Source organism: Oncorhynchus gorbuscha, linkage group LG07 (assembly GCF_021184085.1).
Source record: "Oncorhynchus gorbuscha isolate QuinsamMale2020 ecotype Even-year linkage group LG07, OgorEven_v1.0, whole genome shotgun sequence".
Taxonomy (NCBI): domain Eukaryota; kingdom Metazoa; phylum Chordata; class Actinopteri; order Salmoniformes; family Salmonidae; genus Oncorhynchus; species Oncorhynchus gorbuscha.
In genome coordinates, this window is record NC_060179.1 from 25,874,667 (window position 1) to 25,893,475 (window position 18,809).

Here is an 18,809-nt window from a genome sequence, read left to right on the forward strand (position 1 = left end):
CTCCAACGAGGAGTTCTGGAAAACTTTTTTCTGAACTTTGGGAAAGTCACCAGAATTTTGCAACCCTAATCTCTTTGATGATTGAAGTCTGTGCTAAGACTAGCTTTAGTCCTATGATATGGAATGTGAATAGTCAGAGCAGATGGCTAATAAAACATGCTGTTTACCAACCTGGAACCAGTCTAGGCTTAGTCTGACTGCCAGTCTGTATGTCTTATCATGCCAACTCCTTGTCACTCCTTGTTATGCCAAACAAAGGCAGCAATGGAGTAGTCTTGAGGACACACAGATCTGGGATCAGTTTTAGGGTAATGCAATTCAGTTCATGATAATTCTCCTATCCGTTCGACATCATTTATCTGTAATCGTGTTGTTTAATGTTATTCAGGGAGTACATCTCATTCTGGCCGACAACATGCAGATTTTTATCCAAACGAAAAGAGATGACTGATTCGTTGACGTGTGTGTGCCCGCCAGTGTGCCTGTCTTTTAAAGTTTCCATTTTGGAGAGGTTGGAAGCCGGAGTCAATAAAGCATTGCATGTGATCTAAGAGTTGTAAGGGTGTTGTAATGCTGTGGTCCTGTACTCTATCACTAAATGTCTTCTCTTTCTGATCAAAGAGTTTATAATAGATTATATCTGCCTCCTCCCTCCCACCCGCCTTGTGCTAAGTGCATTTGAGTCCTGATGCCTCCAACCTTGATTGTCTTTTAAACAATTGTCATCGCTTATTTTAGTCTGGAGGCCAGGCAACAGCCCAGACTGTGAACACAGAACTTTAACTACAGTGAGTTAATCAAGTTGGATACAGATAAATACATTCCCAATTTTTTTTTAGATTGTGTCCCAAATGGCACCCTTTTCCCTTTATAGTGCACTACTTTTGACAAGGACTCTGGAGTAGTGCACGATACAGGGAACAGTGTGCCATTTGGGACGCAGTCTTAGATGTTTAATAAACGGGATGTGAGAGCCATGTTTTAATTGGAGAGAACAGGAGGAGGAGTGGAAGGGGAACTATCTTCGTCACACTTACAGTAACAGCATGACTGCATCAACACCCAAATCACTTACGGTCAGGAAGAACCATTTTCCAAACCGACTGAAAGAATGCTTTTGTTTATCATAACATCAGTAAGAAGCTCTTGATGATCATATCGGCTTTATGGGAACCGATTATTTATCAGCATATCCTGTTTAGTTGAATCAAACACCAACGATCTCGGTCATGGTAGAATGGGTGCTGTGTGGGAGAGGTATGACATTTCACGCCCTCATACCTATGACACTGCTGCATTTTCTTCACTGCTTATAAGCACTGACCGAAATATGGCATTATAAAAGCAGCTTCATGTACAGTTTCTCAACATTAGTAGTAGTCGTGTATTCATTTATCACTTGTTGCGTACAGTTGGATATTCAAGTCGCTTCCTATAGGTCTACATTTGGTGTTTCAGTAGATGTATCCTGTTTTCTCAAGTGACTAACCCAGATCTGACACTGATGGAATAGTATGGCAACGCATGAAGAACCCATATATATACATGCCTTCAGAAAGTTTTCCCACCCTTGATTTTTTCCATATTTTGTTGTGTTACAGCCTGAATTTAAAATGGATTCAATTTCGTTTTTTTGTCACTGGCTTACAGACTATAGAGTACCACAGTATGAGTCATACTACCCATAAAAACTAGCAGTCAAAGAGGGAAATGGTTTTTCCACAAATCATTTTTTATTTTAGAAACACTTAAAATAAGGGTTGTGTTTTGTGTAGGCTTACGCTGGTGGGATGTTTTGCTAACTCTGTAAATCTCTCAACGCCAGGTAAAAAAATACAAAATAAATCTACTTAAATTATTATACAAAATTCTTGCAACCAGTATAATTGTCACGTTCGTCATGATGAGGAGACCAAGGCGCAGCGTGATAAGAATACATTCTTCTTTATTTGCACGAAGAACACTAAACAAACGTGCCGCGAAAAGACACGCGTGCTGACAGGAAACAACACATAGACAATAACCCACCAAACCTAAATTGAAAATGGCAACCTAAATAGGATCCCCAATCAGAGACAACGATAAACAGCTGCCTCTGATTGGGAACCAATTCAGGCCACCATAGACCTACATTTACCTAGACATACCAACATCCCATAGATATACAAAAACCCTAGACAAGACACAAACACACATACCACCCTCATCACACCCTGACCTAACCTAAACAACAAAGAAAACAAAGATAACTAAGGTCAGGGCGTGACAAGAATGCAGATTTTTCTGCAAAGAAACAGAATCATTAGTTTGTTTGTTTTGATACTGTCCATATGTAGCTTGTTTTTAGTCCTATGTTCAGGTATGGCTGAAGAATTGCAAGAATTGCAGCATTTACTTGGAGCTGACTCTGCAAATAGCACTTCTTAGTCAATCGATCAATAATATAATACTTTTATCAAAATAGTTATCTTTCATTTACAATCCGTAGAAACTATGGGAATAGAAAGGTTCAGAACATTTGTGAAACAACATCACAGTTGAAAAATATATAGCTAATAGAAATCAAAACCGAATGGTGTTCGTAGATAGATGGGAGGGGTTGAGTGGAGCTAAAGGGTTGGACTAAAAACAACATGATAACTCATGTAAAATATACGGTGTCTGTAAAATGTATATATGTTCAGAACTGGATGGTCTTTAGAGATACTGTAGATAGGAGGGCTTGAGGGTAGCTCAAGGATGGGATTAAAAACAAACAAAAGATAACTATTGTAAAATACACTGTTTTCTTTCAAATGTACACTAACATTCAAAAGTTTGGGGTCACTTAGAAATGTCCTTGTTTTTGAAAGGAAAGTACATTTTTTTTCTCCATTAAAATACATGAAATAGATCAGAAATACAGTGTAGACATTGTTAATGTTGTAAATGACTATTGTAGCTGGACACGGTATAATTTTTTATGGAATATCTACTGTACAGTCATGTCCAAAAGTTTTGAGAATGACACAAATATACATTTTCACAAAATGTGTATGATGGCAATTTGCATATACTCCCGAATGTTATGAAGAATGATCAAAGGAATTGTAATTAATTGCCAAGTCCCTCTTTGCCATGCAAATGAACTGAATCACAAAAAAACATTTCCACTGCATTTCAGCCCTGCCACAAAAGGACCAGCTGACATCATGTCAGTGATTCTCTCGTTAACACAGGTGTGAGTGTTGACGAGGACAAGGCTGGAGATCATTGTGTCATGCTGATTGAGTTCGAATAACAGACTGGAAGCTTCAAATGGAGGGTGGTGCTTGGAATCATTGTTCTTCGTCTGTCAATCATGGTTACCTGCAAGGAAACACGTGCCATCATTATTGCTTTGCACAAAAAAGGGCTTCACAGGCAAGGATATTGCTGCCAGTAAGATTGCACCTAAATCAACCATTTATAGGATCATCAAGAACTTTAAGGAGAGCGGTTCAATTGTTGTGAAGAAGGCTTCGGGGAAAGTCCAGCAAGTGCCAGGTCTTCTCCTAAAGTTGATTCTACCCTCAACCCCTCCTATCGGGGCACCACCAGTACAGAGCTTGTTCAGGAATGGCTGCAGGCAGGTGTGAGTGCATCTGCACTTACAGTGAGGCGAAGACTTTTGGAGGATGGCCTGGTGTCAAGATGGGCAGCAAAGAAACCACTTCTCTCCAGGAAAAACATCAGGGACAGACTGATCTTCTGCAAAAGGTACAGGGATTGGACTGCTGAGGACTGGGGTAAGTAATTTTCTCCGATGAATTCCCTTTCCGATTGTTTGGGGCATCTGGAAAAAAGCTTGTCTGGAGAAGACAAGGTGAGCACTACCATCAGTCCTGTGTCATGCCAACAGTAAAGCATCCTGAGGCCATTCATGTGTGGGGTTGCTTCTCAGCCAAGGGAGTGGGCTCACTCACAATTTTGCCTAAGAACACAGCCATGAATAAAGAATGGTACCAACACATCCTCTGAGAGCAACTTCTCCCAACCATCCAGGAACAGTTTGGTGACAAACAATGCCTTTTCCAGCATGATGGAGCACCTTGCCATAAGACAAAAAACGAAGTGGCTCGGGGAACAAAACATGGATATTTTGGGTCCATGGCCAGGAAACTCTCCAGACCTTAATCCCATTGAGAACTTGTGGTCAATTCTCATGGCAGAGCCTGTGTAAGGCTGACTGTTCAATGCCCCATCTATTAAGCAATGTCTTTGTATTTTATATAATATCTTAAATGAAAACGAACGGATTGACATGTCAGTTGATTTGTATAGACCAGTTCATAGACCAGATGCCAAGGTATTGGGACGTCAAAGAGCCTGATCCCAACTGACTTGAATGTTATGCGGCGTTGCTGTCAAACCATTTGACTTTAAGTGAAACTGATCCATTTTTCGAAGTACACTAATCATTTTTTGCCATTTCAGGTTTTTAATGGCTAATAGACTAATTATTTTCCCCTTCCAATTATGTGGCAGAGCCGCAAGGAATTGGCTTCATTTAAAAAGGAGGATACTTTACAGGGATTTGCCAATCCACCGAAAATGTGTGGTTTTAAGCCATAGAGCTTCCCATAGTCACTGTCATGTTTTGTCATTAATTATCATGTCTTGTCCCTGTGCTTCCCCTTCTATTCGTTTCCCTCTGCTGGTCTTATTAGGTTCTTTCCCTCTTTCTATCCCTCTCTCTCCCCCTCCCTCTCTCACTCTCTCGCTCTCTCTTCTCTCTATCGTTCCGTTCCTGCTCCCAGCTGTTCCTATTCCCCTAATCAATCATTTAGTCTTTCCACACCTGTTCCCGATCCTTTTCCCTGATTAGAGTCCCTATTTCTCTCCTTGTTTTCCGTTCCTGCCCCGTCGGATCCTTATCTATAATTCACCGTGCTGTGTCTATGTTTTGCCCTGTTGTGTCGTGTTTCCCTCAGATGCTGCGTGGTGAGCAGGTGTCTGAGTCTGCTAGGTTCAAGTGCCTTCCCGAGGCAACCTGCAGTTCTCGATCAAGTCTCCAGTCTGTTCTTACGAGTAGTATTATGCTTTTTGTTTTGTAAAGTTTCTTACTGGATTAAAAACTCTGTTTTCGCCAAGTCGCTTTTGGGTCCTCATTCACCTGCATAACAGTCTCAGTTGTTCATATATTCTCATTTCTACACACAGGTATACTATTCCCTATATGCCCTATGCGCCCTGGTCAAAAGTACAGGCTACATAGGGAATAGGGTGCCATTTGGGATACAACCATGCTCTCCTATACAATATAGCTCTATTGGATCAGAGGTCAGCAGGTCTACAAACACAGTCTATAACAGCATATGGGCTAAAACAACACAGGACTCAATGTTAGTGTATTGTACACACACACACACACACACACACACACACACACACACACACACACACACACACACACACACACACACACACACACACACACACACACACACACACACACACACACACACACACACACACACACACACACACACACACACACACACACACACACACACACACACACACACACACACACAGTATCTGAGTTTAATTTAAAACAGCAAAGAACACAATGTCAGTATGATGTACACACACATTCAGTAAGTGAACATACTGCCATGGTGTAGTATCTCTGTCTGGTTTCAAGAGACTGTTACAATTACAACTAATTAACTACAAATCCAGCTATATGGTTAACCACGTCATGGAATGAAATACACAGAGTGCCGGATGGACTATACAATACAAACAATTTAGATGAGTTTTCAAACAAACTTACAGACACACACTTCTTAAACTTTCAAACCAGCTTAAATCATCTATCCAACACTGCTCAGTGCTCTTGTATACTATTAGTTGACCTACAGTATCAAAGTAGTTTTGGAGTATTTTGCAATATGTGGATTGACTGTAGCTAGTAATTTGTGAAGAGTGAACATGTGTTTCGCATTTTTGAAGCGTGGAAAAATGAAATGTTGTTTGTTTTGGAGAAGTCTCTATTTGCTCATAAATGGTTGAAGTCAATGTTTATGAAGTACATGTAATACTTCCACTACGTGTCATTTATTAAATGTCACAAATACACGCTTCTCTGAGAATGCTTAAGGAGTTAGACTCCATCATAAATGGCATGATGTGTCCTACATAGTGCACTACTTTTGACCAGTGCCCATAGAGCTCTGGTAAAAGTAGCGCACTATAGGGAATGGGGTGCCGTTTGGTACGAACTCTTCGTGGTGAGTCATTCCTGAAAATATCCCCCTCGCATGATAAGTCCCAGCTTGGATCGCTGAAAACCCAACAGCGTCAGAGCCTTAAAAAGGACACAAACAGGGAGATGAGGAGCAGAGAGCAGGCTACCCCCAGATGTTCTCATTGGCAGTCCTATCCCATCCTCTGACAAACAAAACTGTTTTTGTAACTACCAATAAAGCAAACAAATATATTTTCAGAATTTTGGAATAACACTTCTGTGTGTCCCAAATTGCACCCTGCTCCCTATGTAGTGCATTGCTTTTGACCAGAGCCCTATGAGCCCTGGTCAACAGTAATGCACTACATAGGAAATAGGGTGCATTACATAGGACATAGGAAATAGGGTACCCGTCCCAAATTCCACTCTGCTCCCTATGTAGTGCACTGCTTTTGACCAGAGCCCTATGGGTCCTGGTCAACAGTAGTGCACTACATAGGAAATATGGTGCCATTTGGGACACAATCTTCATGTTATGTGATATTCGTTTTTAATGTCAATCCGGAATTTTTACTGAAGCAGGATTCACCACAATTTACAGAGTCAGTAAATATTGTTTTCAATGACCAGTGAAAGGGGTTTTAAGACAAACATCATGAAAAGGAAAGGCAGCATTCCCACTCTCCTGTTATGAAGCCTGTGATATCTTCTGGGATGTTTTGTAATGTAAATGAGTCCATCCTGTGTCTTTAGTCGAGAAACACACATCAATGAAAATCAGAGCGTTGAGGTGCTTTTTTTGAAAGATTTGAAAGATAAGCGTGCATATCTGAACATGACCCCCACCTTTGCCCTTTCTCTGTTTTATATAATAAGGCCCAGATATTTTGTTGACTATGTCCCTTGGCCTTACTTTTATACAGTATGTTATTTGTCATGAATACATTTAATTATCAAACATGTCTGTCTTTGTCTCTGTGCCCCTCCAGAGGTGGAGAAGGACCTGGCCAAACTGGCGGAGCAGGGGAAACTAGCCCAGCGGAGCCCCAACAGCCCCCACAGTAGTCTGCTCCTCACCCCTCTGTTCCACACCTCCCTCCCTGGGGGAACCCTCCCCAACACTCTACCCTTACCAGGCCAGACCTCCAAACCCCCCCTCCAGACCCCAGTCCCCCCGTCCTCAGCGCCCGCTCAGCCAAGCCCAGCTCCATAGGCTACCCCCTGGTCAGCCCCAAACTTAGCCCTCTGCTCACCCGGAAACCAACCTCTCTCACCATGACGACTGGTCACAGAACTCATTCTCCCAGCAACCCCGGCAGCAGAACTACAACTCCTAGAACCCCCAGCAGCAGGCCCATGACCCCCAACAGCCTGCTGACCTCCAGGTCGGCCATGACGGCCGTGACCCCAGGGGTTGGAGGTCACGGGGGTCATAAGGAGGTGACGTTCAGGAGGTCGAGGAGCAGACCGGTGACCCCCACCAGTCAGCCGACCCGACCCAGGCCCCTGCTCACCCCTCCTGGGCTGAGTACAACAGATAGTCTGGGCAAGGCCTCCAGCCTCAGGGCCTATCTGTCAGAGGTACCCACTCACACCAGGGGGAAGTTTCCTTAAAGTACAGATCTAGGATCAGCCTTTCAAAATCACAACCTAAACTATAAAAGGGATAAGTCAAAACTGACCTTCGTTTGTCATGCTACAGTAGGTCATTATAGGATGAACCAGTGTATAAAATAACAGAAAAACCCAGGTCTAATTACCATAAATCTTGGGTCATGGAAGTGAAATGTACCCTTCATTTATTGTAATTCCTTGGGTAATGTAATGGGTTGTAATAGGTTGGCATTAGAACATGAGAGCCCGTGAGGGCACATAGAATGCACACACACACACACAGAGACATCATGGGGGGTTTGGCATAGTGATGGGAGGTCCATACAGTAGGATGTCTACTCACTGTGGAAAAAATGTGTCTGGCTTTAAAGGAGAATATTTCAATGGGATTTTTTTGTCTCAAGTTCCTTTTCATGGTCTACTTCAGAGCCACATTGTTAAATATGAGACCCCCTTTCTGAGGACTTTATTAATCGCGGGCAGGAATTTTGTGATTCCTCTGTATTTTTTGGACAGTTGCTTGAGGTTGACGCCTACTGAGATTATCAAAAACACCAGCGAGTGGAGCGACCTGATTCTGATTCACAAATGATTGGAGACACCTGGACTTGCGGGATGAGAGAGAGAGAGAGAGAGAGAGAGAGAGAGAGAGAGAGAGAGAGAGAGAGAGAGAGAGAGAGAGAGAGAGAGAGAGAGAGAGAGAGAGAGCTATCAAATCAAAGTTTATTGCAGTAAAATGTCAAAGTACACAAATAATTAAAGAGTACAAAAGAAACAAGAAATCAAGAACGAGGAATCCAATTAACAGCCCAAATAGTAATCAAAATACAATCTATGCGTATGTGCAGTATAGCTGGAGAATTTACACCAGATATACTAAGAATGATATGTACAACAGTAGATATATTGGAATGAGCTATGAGTATGTAAATAAGTATGTGGTGTGTATAAACAGTGTAAGAATTCACCGTGCAGTAGTAGAACTATTAGAATAAGCTATGTCGGGGATACAGTATTTAAATACACAGAGTGAAATGGGAAGTGTCCAGTGGTTCAATGTCTCTATAACATGTGACAGCAGTGTTGGCTGTGAGTGTGTGTGTTTCTGTGTGTGTGTATTTTGTGTGAGTGAGTGTGCATCGCCTGGTAGACAGCTAGTGATGGAGAGATAGAAGTGGAGAGGGTCGAGAGAGAGAGAGAGAGAGAGAAACAAACAAACAGAGGCAGAAAGAGAGCAAGAATCCTGGGCCTGTTTATAAAACTGGATGTACAGAAAACAAGGGAGAGCAAGAGAGAGGACAGGAAAGAATGGATGTACAAACCTGATTCTTCCTCTTCCTGTTGTAACTCTTCTTGAAACACTGCCTTTACGTCCCAAATGGCAACCTACTCCCTTTAATAGTGCACTACTTTTGACCAGGACTCTACGAGAGACGCTTGGAGGCGTCCTCTCTTTCTCCACCATCGAGACTAACTGACAAGCTGGCTTACTGACTGGCTAAATGACTGACTGACTCACTGACTGGCTGGCTGGCTGACCAGCTTACTGACTGGCTGGGAAACATCCATCACCTTTTAACACTGAAAAACTAGAACACATAAAACCCTTTAGACGGGAACAAAACTAGAACACATAAAAGCCATTAGAAGGGAACACGGGCAATTTATTTATTAAAGTTTGGCCCCAAGGACTATACTCCAAGGTGTACTTGGTTTTAAAAGCTGTAGAACTAAATGGGGAACGCTTTGGTTTCTAGTTCACTAACAATTTCTCTGTAATTTTCCTTTTAGAGAGAGCGAGAGAGAGAAAGGAGATGGAATGAGGGAGGAGATGGAACGAGAGAGCAAGAGCGACAGATGGAGATGGAACAAGAGAGAAAGAGAGCGAGGAGATGGAACGAGAGAGCGATAGATAGACTTTCTCTGTTTTCAACCGTCAAGACGTTTAGAAATACAAAAAATAAAATAAATGAGTGGTTTAAAAATGACAGAATCTAAAGGCTCAGACACACCAATAGTTTGCCAGCCGAGAGTACTTAGGTACCTCTGAACAGAGTGCCGGCAGTAATTTGCAAACCGAGTGCGCACCGGTTCTCCATGTAGAATCGACTTAAATGTCGTCAGTCAGACCTCTACAATGGGTGGTCCATAAAACACAGCGTGCTGAACGATCGGCAGACGAACTCTAGAGCCACATTCTGTGCGATGTGTGCCAGCCTTAAAGTTGCTTACAGACTTCTAACAGCTGTATCAGATATATATTTTCCAGAAGAACATGTTTTTTTTATTTTTACGGTTCACTCTAAACCTTGGCCCAGTTCATGTCGTTTGCCTACGTTTGTAAATGTATAGCTATGTATGCAGCTTTTCATCTTGACGATTCAATTATTTATCTCTCTAATTCCAAACAAGTTGTATGTATAGTATACATTGTTGTTAGGCTATTACGGCCAGAGCTCATCACTAGATGGATCTCATCACACTTTGTTAAACTTAAAAACAACCTCTCAAAATGATTTGTAGGTAGTTTTGTTTGTACTCAATTAGACACCTGTTGTTTACCTACAACATGAGTCAACCCTGTAATGTCTCCTCCCATCTCCTCTCCTCCCATCCCATCTCCTCTCCTATAGGATGAGTTCTACCAGCAGCTGCAGGCCATCAGACAGCCATGGCACATTCCCAGTGACACAGAGAGTGACCTTCTGGAACCACCTGAGCAGGACAAGTGTGAGTAACCGTGCCTTGCCTTACACTTTTCATCCCTTCTCTCTATTTCTCTGCTCTTTTTCTCTTTCTACCTCTGTCTTAATCTTTATCCTCATTGCTGTTTATTTCTCTCCCCACCTTTCTTATTGTCTTTTCTCTCCCATACTGACCCACAAGGGAAGTCATTTTTCCTCGGTGTTTCACAGTGTCAAACTGTTTCATGAAGTCAGTGGTATTCTACTGCCCCACAAGAGGACTGATCGCTCTCTTAATGCCATCAGCCGCACACTGTCATTTCCTTAGTTCAATTTATTTATGTCATTACTTCAATTTTCTGTGATTAATGTACAAAGTATGGCTTTCCGTTGGCCTAATAAAGGGGATTTATACCTTAATGTACGCTGTCAAATTCAGTACAAGAAAATGAGAGTTTAGTCATGAAATGCCCCTTGCTACACAGGAGGCAGACATCTTGTGAAGTTTTAAAAGCTGAATATGTGATTTCTGGGTGGATTGTTAACATCGTCTGAGATTACATCTCCAGCCGTCACTTAAGAGATTTATTCACGTTAAGAGCTAGCCGATGGACATGAAGGACTCTCCGTTGCATCTCATGAATCCATAAATCGTTATAGAAGTCTGGCTTGGGTACGACGTAGCTCTCTCTCTCTCTCTCTCTCCTTTGAACATGACATCACTAGGTGTGTGTCCCAAATGGCACCCTATTCCCTACAGGGCACATAGGGCTCTGGGCAAAGTTGTGCACTATATAGGGAATAGGGTGCCATTTGGGACACAGCCTCCATCTTTGAACATGACATAGTTAGATCAGAAGTCCCCTCTTGATGTTCAGATAAATAAATCTGTTGAATGTAGTAATATGTCATAATTATTCATATTTAATAAATAATAATATAATATGGTCTCAATAGTCCTATCAAACCATCGCTCTTAACTTTTATGGTGAGAGTTGCGTATCGCCACATCCTCAGAGATGGCTTCAGATCCTGGTATTGTAGAAATGCGCCAATGAACACACACACACACACAGTACACGTGCCTGACGTTGGCCTTGTAGTTAAGACCACCGCCCTCAGCACATATACGATTCCCCTGACTGTGTGGGCACGAATCCCGGCACCTACCGGCCCAACTCAGTATCTCCCTTCTCTCTGTCTCCCCTTCATTGCATACCGGTCTCTGTCATTGAAAAAACATAGAGAAGGAGAGTGCATATCCACACATAGCCAACTTCTTCAGTGTGGGTGGATTATACAACTACAGTGTAAGTACAGTTCATCGTACATAATTCTGTTCATGTTGAAGTTAATTCATTGAATTTATCTATCAAGCCAGATGGAACTAAATCTGTCATTTGGCCCTAATTACTCTCTTTCCCAGAACAGTGACAGAAATGTTCTGCAAATAATGTATCACATAACGTGTCCCAAATGCCACCTTTTTCTCCATGAGGTGCACTACTTTTGACCAGGATCCATAGGGCTATGGTCAAAAGTAGTGCACTATATCGGGAACAGGGTGCGATTTGGTATCCACACACAGTTTTCTCAGTAAACAACAGGGCCTGGAATCATCTGCTTATACTGAGACTGAAATGCAAGTGGGAATTTGAGTCAGAGGGCCAAAGGTTTTTATGGAACTCATGAAACAGGGACTGCATCCCAAATGGCACCCTATTCCCCATGTGGTGCACCGCTTTTGACCAGGGCCATAAGAACTCTGGTCAAATGTAACGCACTATATAGGAATAGGGTGCCATTTGGGATGCATCCAGGAATCCAAGAATTCCAAGTCAAACCAAACATTGCGTTACGCAAAATGGCGGCAATCAAATGGAACTGTAAGACTACATGACAGGTCTCTCTTGGGTATGGAGGGTTGTTGTGCCAAAAGGAACATAGCTGGTGAAGTGACCAGACGTATTCAGCTACTATACTCGGGCAATGGCAATGGTGTGTTTATAAAAGCCACACACTACTGGAGAGAGAGGGAGGGAGGGAGAGAGGTGGAGGAGGAGGAGGAGGAGAGGGGAGGAGGAGGAGGAGAGGGGAGAGAGGTGGAGGAGGAGGAGAGGGGAGAGAGGTGGAGGAGGAGGAGGAGGAGAGGGGAGAGAGAGGGAGGGAGGGAGAGAGGTGGAGGTGGAGGAGGAGAGGGTGGTGGAGGAGGAGAGGGTGGAGGAGGAGGAGGAAGAGGAGGAGAGGGGAGAGAGATGGAAGAGAGATAGAGGGGAGAGAGATGGAGAAGAGTGGGAGCAGGAGAAAGAAAGAGAGAGATGCCCAGCTGCAAGACATGAGAGAGGGCTCATGGGGTGAGATGCTGCCGACTGACTCAGTAAGTGTGTGTGCGTGCGTCTGTGTTTACATTTGTGTGTACGTATGCCTGTGTGCGTTCGTGTGTGTGTGTGTGTGTCATTAGATCTATGCTTTTTAGCTCATTGGCACAGTGACACCCCACCCCTTCCCAGCCCCCCTCCCCTCATCTCTGCTGTCATGCCAGTGCCTTGGTTCTTGTGTCTGAGCTGGCGCCAAGTCTATGGCACAGAGCTACATAATAAAGAAAAAAAAGCCGTCCATAGCTATTTCCTGTTATTCTAGAGACTTCCACAATGGGGTAACCGCAGCGACCTCAATGAGATGAAAGTAGTGTGTAGTCAATGGAGTAGTCAGTCCCCCTCCTGTCCCCTTCTCTTCCCAACCACCCTGTGGCTCATGTCTCAGACTAACTACCCAATTTATTAAACATAGAGGAAAACTCCGCTCCAAAACGATCTTTTGGTATTTTTTTCATTAGTCCACTGCTGACATGCAACACATTCTGGGACTACATCAACAGTGTCCTGATGAAAAAAATACAAACATTTTCTGCTTTAACTTGATGAATTAACATGGTAATGTGTGTATACAGCTGCCAACGTCTCTGTAATGATGGTTTGTATGTACTGTAGGTAGTTTGATGGGTGCTGATAGTGTTGTTTTCATATGATATTGGCAGCAACCCTTGATGAGGGTGTCACAAACTCCTCCAAAGGAGTTATCTGCTTTGGGGTTGTGGTTCGGGTCCCAGCTGGAAAACCCCTGAAAACGCTATAATATGTTGCCATGTTGGATGGGATGTCAGTCAGAGTCCCAGTTATGTGGATGAATTAGTGTTATTGTCTGTTCTGATGTATTCACAGGTGGGGTACGAGATGCCAATAAGAGATCCGTGTTCTCAGGTGAGCATCTAAACCCAAAGGTACTAGTCTGTCACAATCAATCATAATCACACCAATAAGATAACCCAATCATCTGTAGTCATAATCAACAATCATCTCGCTGTCATATTCCTATTTTTAAGAGCATGCTATTCACGCTTTACTCTTAAAACGGTTTCATATTTATGCAAAATACGGTAAAATATGCGTTTCACAATAACATCATAAAAACGTGGCCTACCAGCCCGCTGGGCACAATTCAACATCTATTCCACATTGGTTCAACATAATTTCATTGAAATGACGTGAAAACAACGTTGATTCAACCAGTGTGTGCCCAGCGGGAGACAACCAAAAGGCACTATTATACAGTACCAGGTAGCATGGACATGATTACAGTATATGGATTTTATTATGATGATTATATGGATGAAAAAGCCATCCAATAAGACCGTAAATCAAACAGTTTGTCATATACAGTACACATTTTGAAAACTGTAGCATATTTCAACATTACTCATAAAAGTGTCAAATAATTTACTCAAAAGCATAACAACCTAGTCTGCTACCAGGTACCCATTATAGAAATCTGGATTCTATTGTGATATATTATTACATGCATCACATGTAATATCAACCGGTCTGTTTCTTATTAGTAGTGTCTTGAGACAACTCCTTTATCCCATTAGAGACAAGGGGCGACTTCATTTGATGGAGCCTCCATGTCTGTCTGTCCATGACTTCACTCAGAGTCCCCGGCACCACTGCAGTGTATGTTGCCCCGGCAACTACCAATAGGTGACTCAGAAGCCTCCATTTTCCTTTATAGACCCTCCAGTTAGTCCTTAGATTGGAAGACGTACCGGCTCTGCAATGCGATTGGTGGACATCGGCCATTTTGGAGAGCGAGAGGGTGAGAGTGAGAGAGTGCGAGAGACCGAGAAGGAGAAAGGCACCACTTATACCCAGTTCCAATAAGTCAGTACTGGGTGCATAGGGAACAGTGTTTACAGGGTTTAAAATCACTCCAGACAGACAGCGTCAAGTCTTTAGAGAGGATTTGGGCAGAGGCAAAGACTGTGTCCCAAATGGCACCCTATTCCCTATATAGTTCCCTACCTTTGACCAGCGCCTGGGTGGCATTTGGGACGCAGACAGAGAGTGTCTGGTTGGTTTAGACGAGGTTCTCTGCGGTTCTGCCTTCTTGTGGCGCTAGCTGGTCGACAAGTTCTGCCCACAGTTCCCAGAGTCAAAGAGAGAGAGGGAGGGAGGAGGGAGGAAGGGAGAGAGAGAGAAGGGAGGAAGGGAGAGAGAGAGAAGGGAGGAAGGGAGAGAGAGAGAAGGGAGAAAGGGAGAGAGAGAGAGCACGTGTGATAGTCTGGAGAGAGAAAGAGCCAGGGACAGAGAGTGAGAGAGAGATGGAGAAAGAGAGCGCCAGGTTGGACAGAGAGATACCTAGAGAGGGAGGGGGGAAAAAAAATATATAGAGAGAGAGAAAGCCTGCAGAGAGGTGTTAGAGAGGCCGTGGTCAGGTCGACGCTTTGGCTATCTGACACGCCACGAGCTAACAATGCTACCACAGTAACTATAGTAACAACCAACCCAAACCCCAACTCTGGGTGCTGAAGTCACCATGCACTATCACTCATCTCTTATATGCTGTGACCCAGATGGCACCCCATTCCCTATATAGTGCACTTCTTTTGACCAGGGCCTGTAGGGCTGAAAACAAATAGTTCACTATATAGGGAATAGGGTGCCATTTGAGACGCAGGCCCAGAACTCCGAGCCCTCTGGAACCATCTCTCTCGGTCCCCAACCAACCAACCAGGCTTCATTCTCATTTTCCAACTCATGTTTATCTTTGACATGTTCAAATATTAAAGTCTGTTTTATTGTAATTGCTCAGGCTATTATTTCTTATTAGCGGTTGGTTGGTGAAATGTGTCTGAATCTTGGTTTCTAAGGAGACTGATGTTTTTCGTGTGTGTGTGTGTGTGTGTGTGTGTGTGTGTGTGTGTGTGTGTGTGTGTGTGTGTGTGTGTGTGTGTGTGTGTGTGTGTGTGTGTGTGTGTTTTCACAGGCCTATAGTGATGAAGACCAGAGAGAGAGACATTGATCCAATCAAATAATTATGCAAACCACTGGGTATTTTCAATATTGTGTACAGAGACCATTATTTTTTATAATTCACTCAGTGAGGAATATAAAAAAAGATTGTATACTTTTTCCACAGAGGTTGATATTTCTGAGACCATGTAGCACCAAGATGTGTGAACTATTGTCAAAAATAGGACAACTTTAGAGTATGAAGTATGAAATATAACTGAATATTTCTTTTTGCTTGCTATTTTAGCATGCTTACGTCTTTAAAGGAGTTGAAAGAAAAAAAAGCATTTTGTTGTTAAAACATTTTTTTCTTGAATCTAGAAGCATACTTTGAAACAGTAGCACATGTACTGTACTGTACTGTATAGAGCCAATCTCTGGATAGGCACTTAAGGGCTGGTTTTTAAAGTGGAATGGCTTTCAAGGGAATAAAATAATGGAGCAGATATTCACCTTGAATTGAAGATTATTTTCCCCCTCACTACATTCTGTAGCCTGATCCCAGATCTGTTTTTATTTTAAACCTAAAGCTCCATTGTTTAAAAAAACAGGAGCTGGTATGCAGGCTTTCGTACAGATACTCACCTTGATTTGAAAAGGATATCTTTCCTTCTTTTGCACCAAATTTAGTTCATTCTAAATTCTGTTCATTCTAAATTCTGTTAATAACTTGAAGAGTGTTTCTTCATCACACCATGGGTCTGTTCAGGAGACTGCGACATAAGAACTTGCCCCTGGTAAGGGAAGCCTGGAATCCCGATTCCTCCTTCCGGGATTTCTTGGGAAAACCTAGACATTTTGGGAAAGGTAACAATCCTGGTCTACACTGTTATGTTGATCTACGACTGTTCCTTTTGTAGCTATGAGTTTTGTTATACTTCTGTTGACATGCAAATACTTACAAAATGGATAAAAGATTGTTTCTTTTTTATGTACTGACTGAACCATTGAATAAAAACCTGGAAGTGATTGATGCCTGTTTTTACACAATTAAACCTATCATAACACATTGGGTGCGTCCCAAATGGCGCTCTGTTCCCTATATAGTGTGCACTATTGGTGCTGGTCAAAAGTACAGTAGTGCACTATAAAGGAAATGGGGTGCAATTTGGGATGCACACATCATACATTATTGCTCTACCATTTTCCCATCTAAACCAGATAGACCTGGGTTTAAATACTATTTGAAATCATTTGCTTTATCTGTGCTTGATTGAACTTCCCTGTTGCAATGGAACCAAAAGAAGTGTCCTGGCACTCCAGGCAGACTAAAGCAAACGTTCAAAGTATTTGACAGATTTCTAATAGTTCATCAACCCAGGTCTGCAACCAGATGATCTTTTTAGGTTGTGTGTCTTGTGCTTTAAACACTAGCTGTGGTGATGAGCAGAAATGATGCCCACTGACCACAGTTACGTTTCTAACAGTTCTCTGTTTGCCTGGGCATGTGGAAATTAAACTGTGGCTGTCTGCGGGTTGTGTGTGTGTGTGTTTTCCTGGGCGTGTGGAAGTTAAACGGTGTTTCTGTCTATGTGTGCGTGTGTGTTTGCCTGGTAGTGTTGAAGTTGTCTGAGCAGAGGAGACATAAGTGCATATTCAGTTTTCCATGCGCAAAGGCTCACACAGACACATACAGTATGTAACCACGCGTACACACACACACACACATGCACCCGACACACACCGCCCTCCCCACGTACACCCACCACAGACATTATGCTGGTTTGAGTGTGAGAAGACACCCCGCTCCGGCACCGTATGAATGCCTTGTTCAAACGTGCGCCCGCCATGTCTCACCAAGCGCTGCCTGTTTCAACTACCTCCATCCCTCCCAACCCTCCAAAAACGGGATGTGGTCTAAAGAAAGCCTCTCAGCCCCAGACGTGTGTCCCAATGGCACCCTATTCCCTATGTAGTGCACTACTTTTGACCAGGCTAGTCAAACGTAGTGCACTATATAGGGAGCAGGGTGTCAGTTGGGATGTAGCCTGAGGGTTGTTCCTGTACAGGGATGCGTCAGGATTACCATCAGCATTCTCCCTCCCATGCTAACACAGACATATAATAAAGCATGGTATGCAGACTACAGCCATCCAAGGTATTTCCACAGAACGTTTATTCACGTTTAGTGGGGAAAGTTTATTCAGTGGAAAGGGATGTGGTTTTTCAAAAGGATCCTTGCCACAAAAGATGTGTATGAGTGCGTTGATTTGGCCTAATCAGGTCTCAAGGGCGTGTTGATTTGGGTGTAATTAGCACCATTGTACATGTAGCTTTCAGCAACGTTTGTCTTTCCTCATGTGTGAAATTAGATCATCTTCTTTGATATTTCTTTATTAAAGACTATGTTTGCATCCCAAATGGCACCCTATATCCTATATAGTGCACTACTTTTGACCATAGCCCTATGGGTCCTGGTCAAAAGTAGTGCACTAAAAAGGGAATAGGGTGCCATTTTGGACACTCTTTGTTTGATGGAAAACTATGTTGTTTGATTGCCATCTGTTATGTTTTATTTCACACACAGATTATTATTTGCCAGTAACGCTTGGTTCATTTTTAGTATCAATATTTTCTCTGACTACATGTGTCTCTCCTATTCTCTTATTTGTCATGTCATCAAACTATCAAAGCATGAAGTGTGTTTCTGAAGAATGAGAAGTTAAAGAAGTCCCTGCCACACAGATGTCTTATACGCTTTCTCCTTTAATGCTGTCATTCACATGGACAGTACGTATGGGAACATATCTCGATGTGTCATAACTCATACACATGACTTGGAGTGTGTCCCAAATGGCAACCCATTCCCTAGTGCACTACCCTATAGGCCCTGGTCAAACGTAGTGCACTATAAAGGGAATAGGGTGCCATTTGGGATGTACTGTAGACATTGTGACGCCCTACTGTTCCTCATATTGCTTTGTTAACGTCATCGCAGCGTACGGGTGAGAA

At 42.8% G+C, this 18,809-nt stretch overlaps 2 protein-coding genes across 3 annotated transcripts in view; both read left to right on the forward strand.

Annotated features, from left to right (window-relative positions):
• LOC124039703 (uncharacterized protein C8orf34 homolog) overlaps positions 1–7,424 on the forward strand; it is a 198,383-nt gene extending 190,959 nt beyond the window's left edge. For both annotated transcript variants that reach the window (XM_046355955.1, XM_046355956.1), the window contains one exon: positions 7,201–7,424. In XM_046355955.1, coding sequence (XP_046211911.1) covers positions 7,201–7,424 — 224 coding nt within the window. The remainder of the gene's footprint in view (positions 1–7,200) is intronic.
• LOC124039704 (uncharacterized protein C8orf34 homolog) lies at positions 7,354–16,826 on the forward strand. Its single transcript, XM_046355957.1, has 5 exons — positions 7,354–7,792; positions 10,459–10,555; positions 13,731–13,769; positions 14,578–14,661; positions 15,832–16,826. Exons 1-4 carry the CDS (start codon positions 7,487–7,489, stop codon positions 14,595–14,597), a joined length of 462 nt encoding a protein of 153 aa, XP_046211913.1. The 5' UTR covers positions 7,354–7,486; the 3' UTR covers positions 14,598–14,661; positions 15,832–16,826.
• Positions 16,827–18,809: the final 1,983 nt, after the last annotated feature.

Bases quoted from the DNA above. Each gene is read 5' to 3' on its own strand.
- LOC124039704 (XM_046355957.1), top strand. From the start codon at position 7,487: ATGACGACTGGTCACAGAACTCATTCTCCCAGCAACCCCGGCAGCAGA. The intron at 7,793-10,458 runs GTACCCACTCAC...CCTCTCCTATAG, and splicing joins TCAGGGCCTATCTGTCAGAG to GATGAGTTCTACCAGCAGCT. The intron at 13,770-14,577 runs GTGAGCATCTAA...TTTCCTTTATAG, and splicing joins TAAGAGATCCGTGTTCTCAG to ACCCTCCAGTTAGTCCTTAG.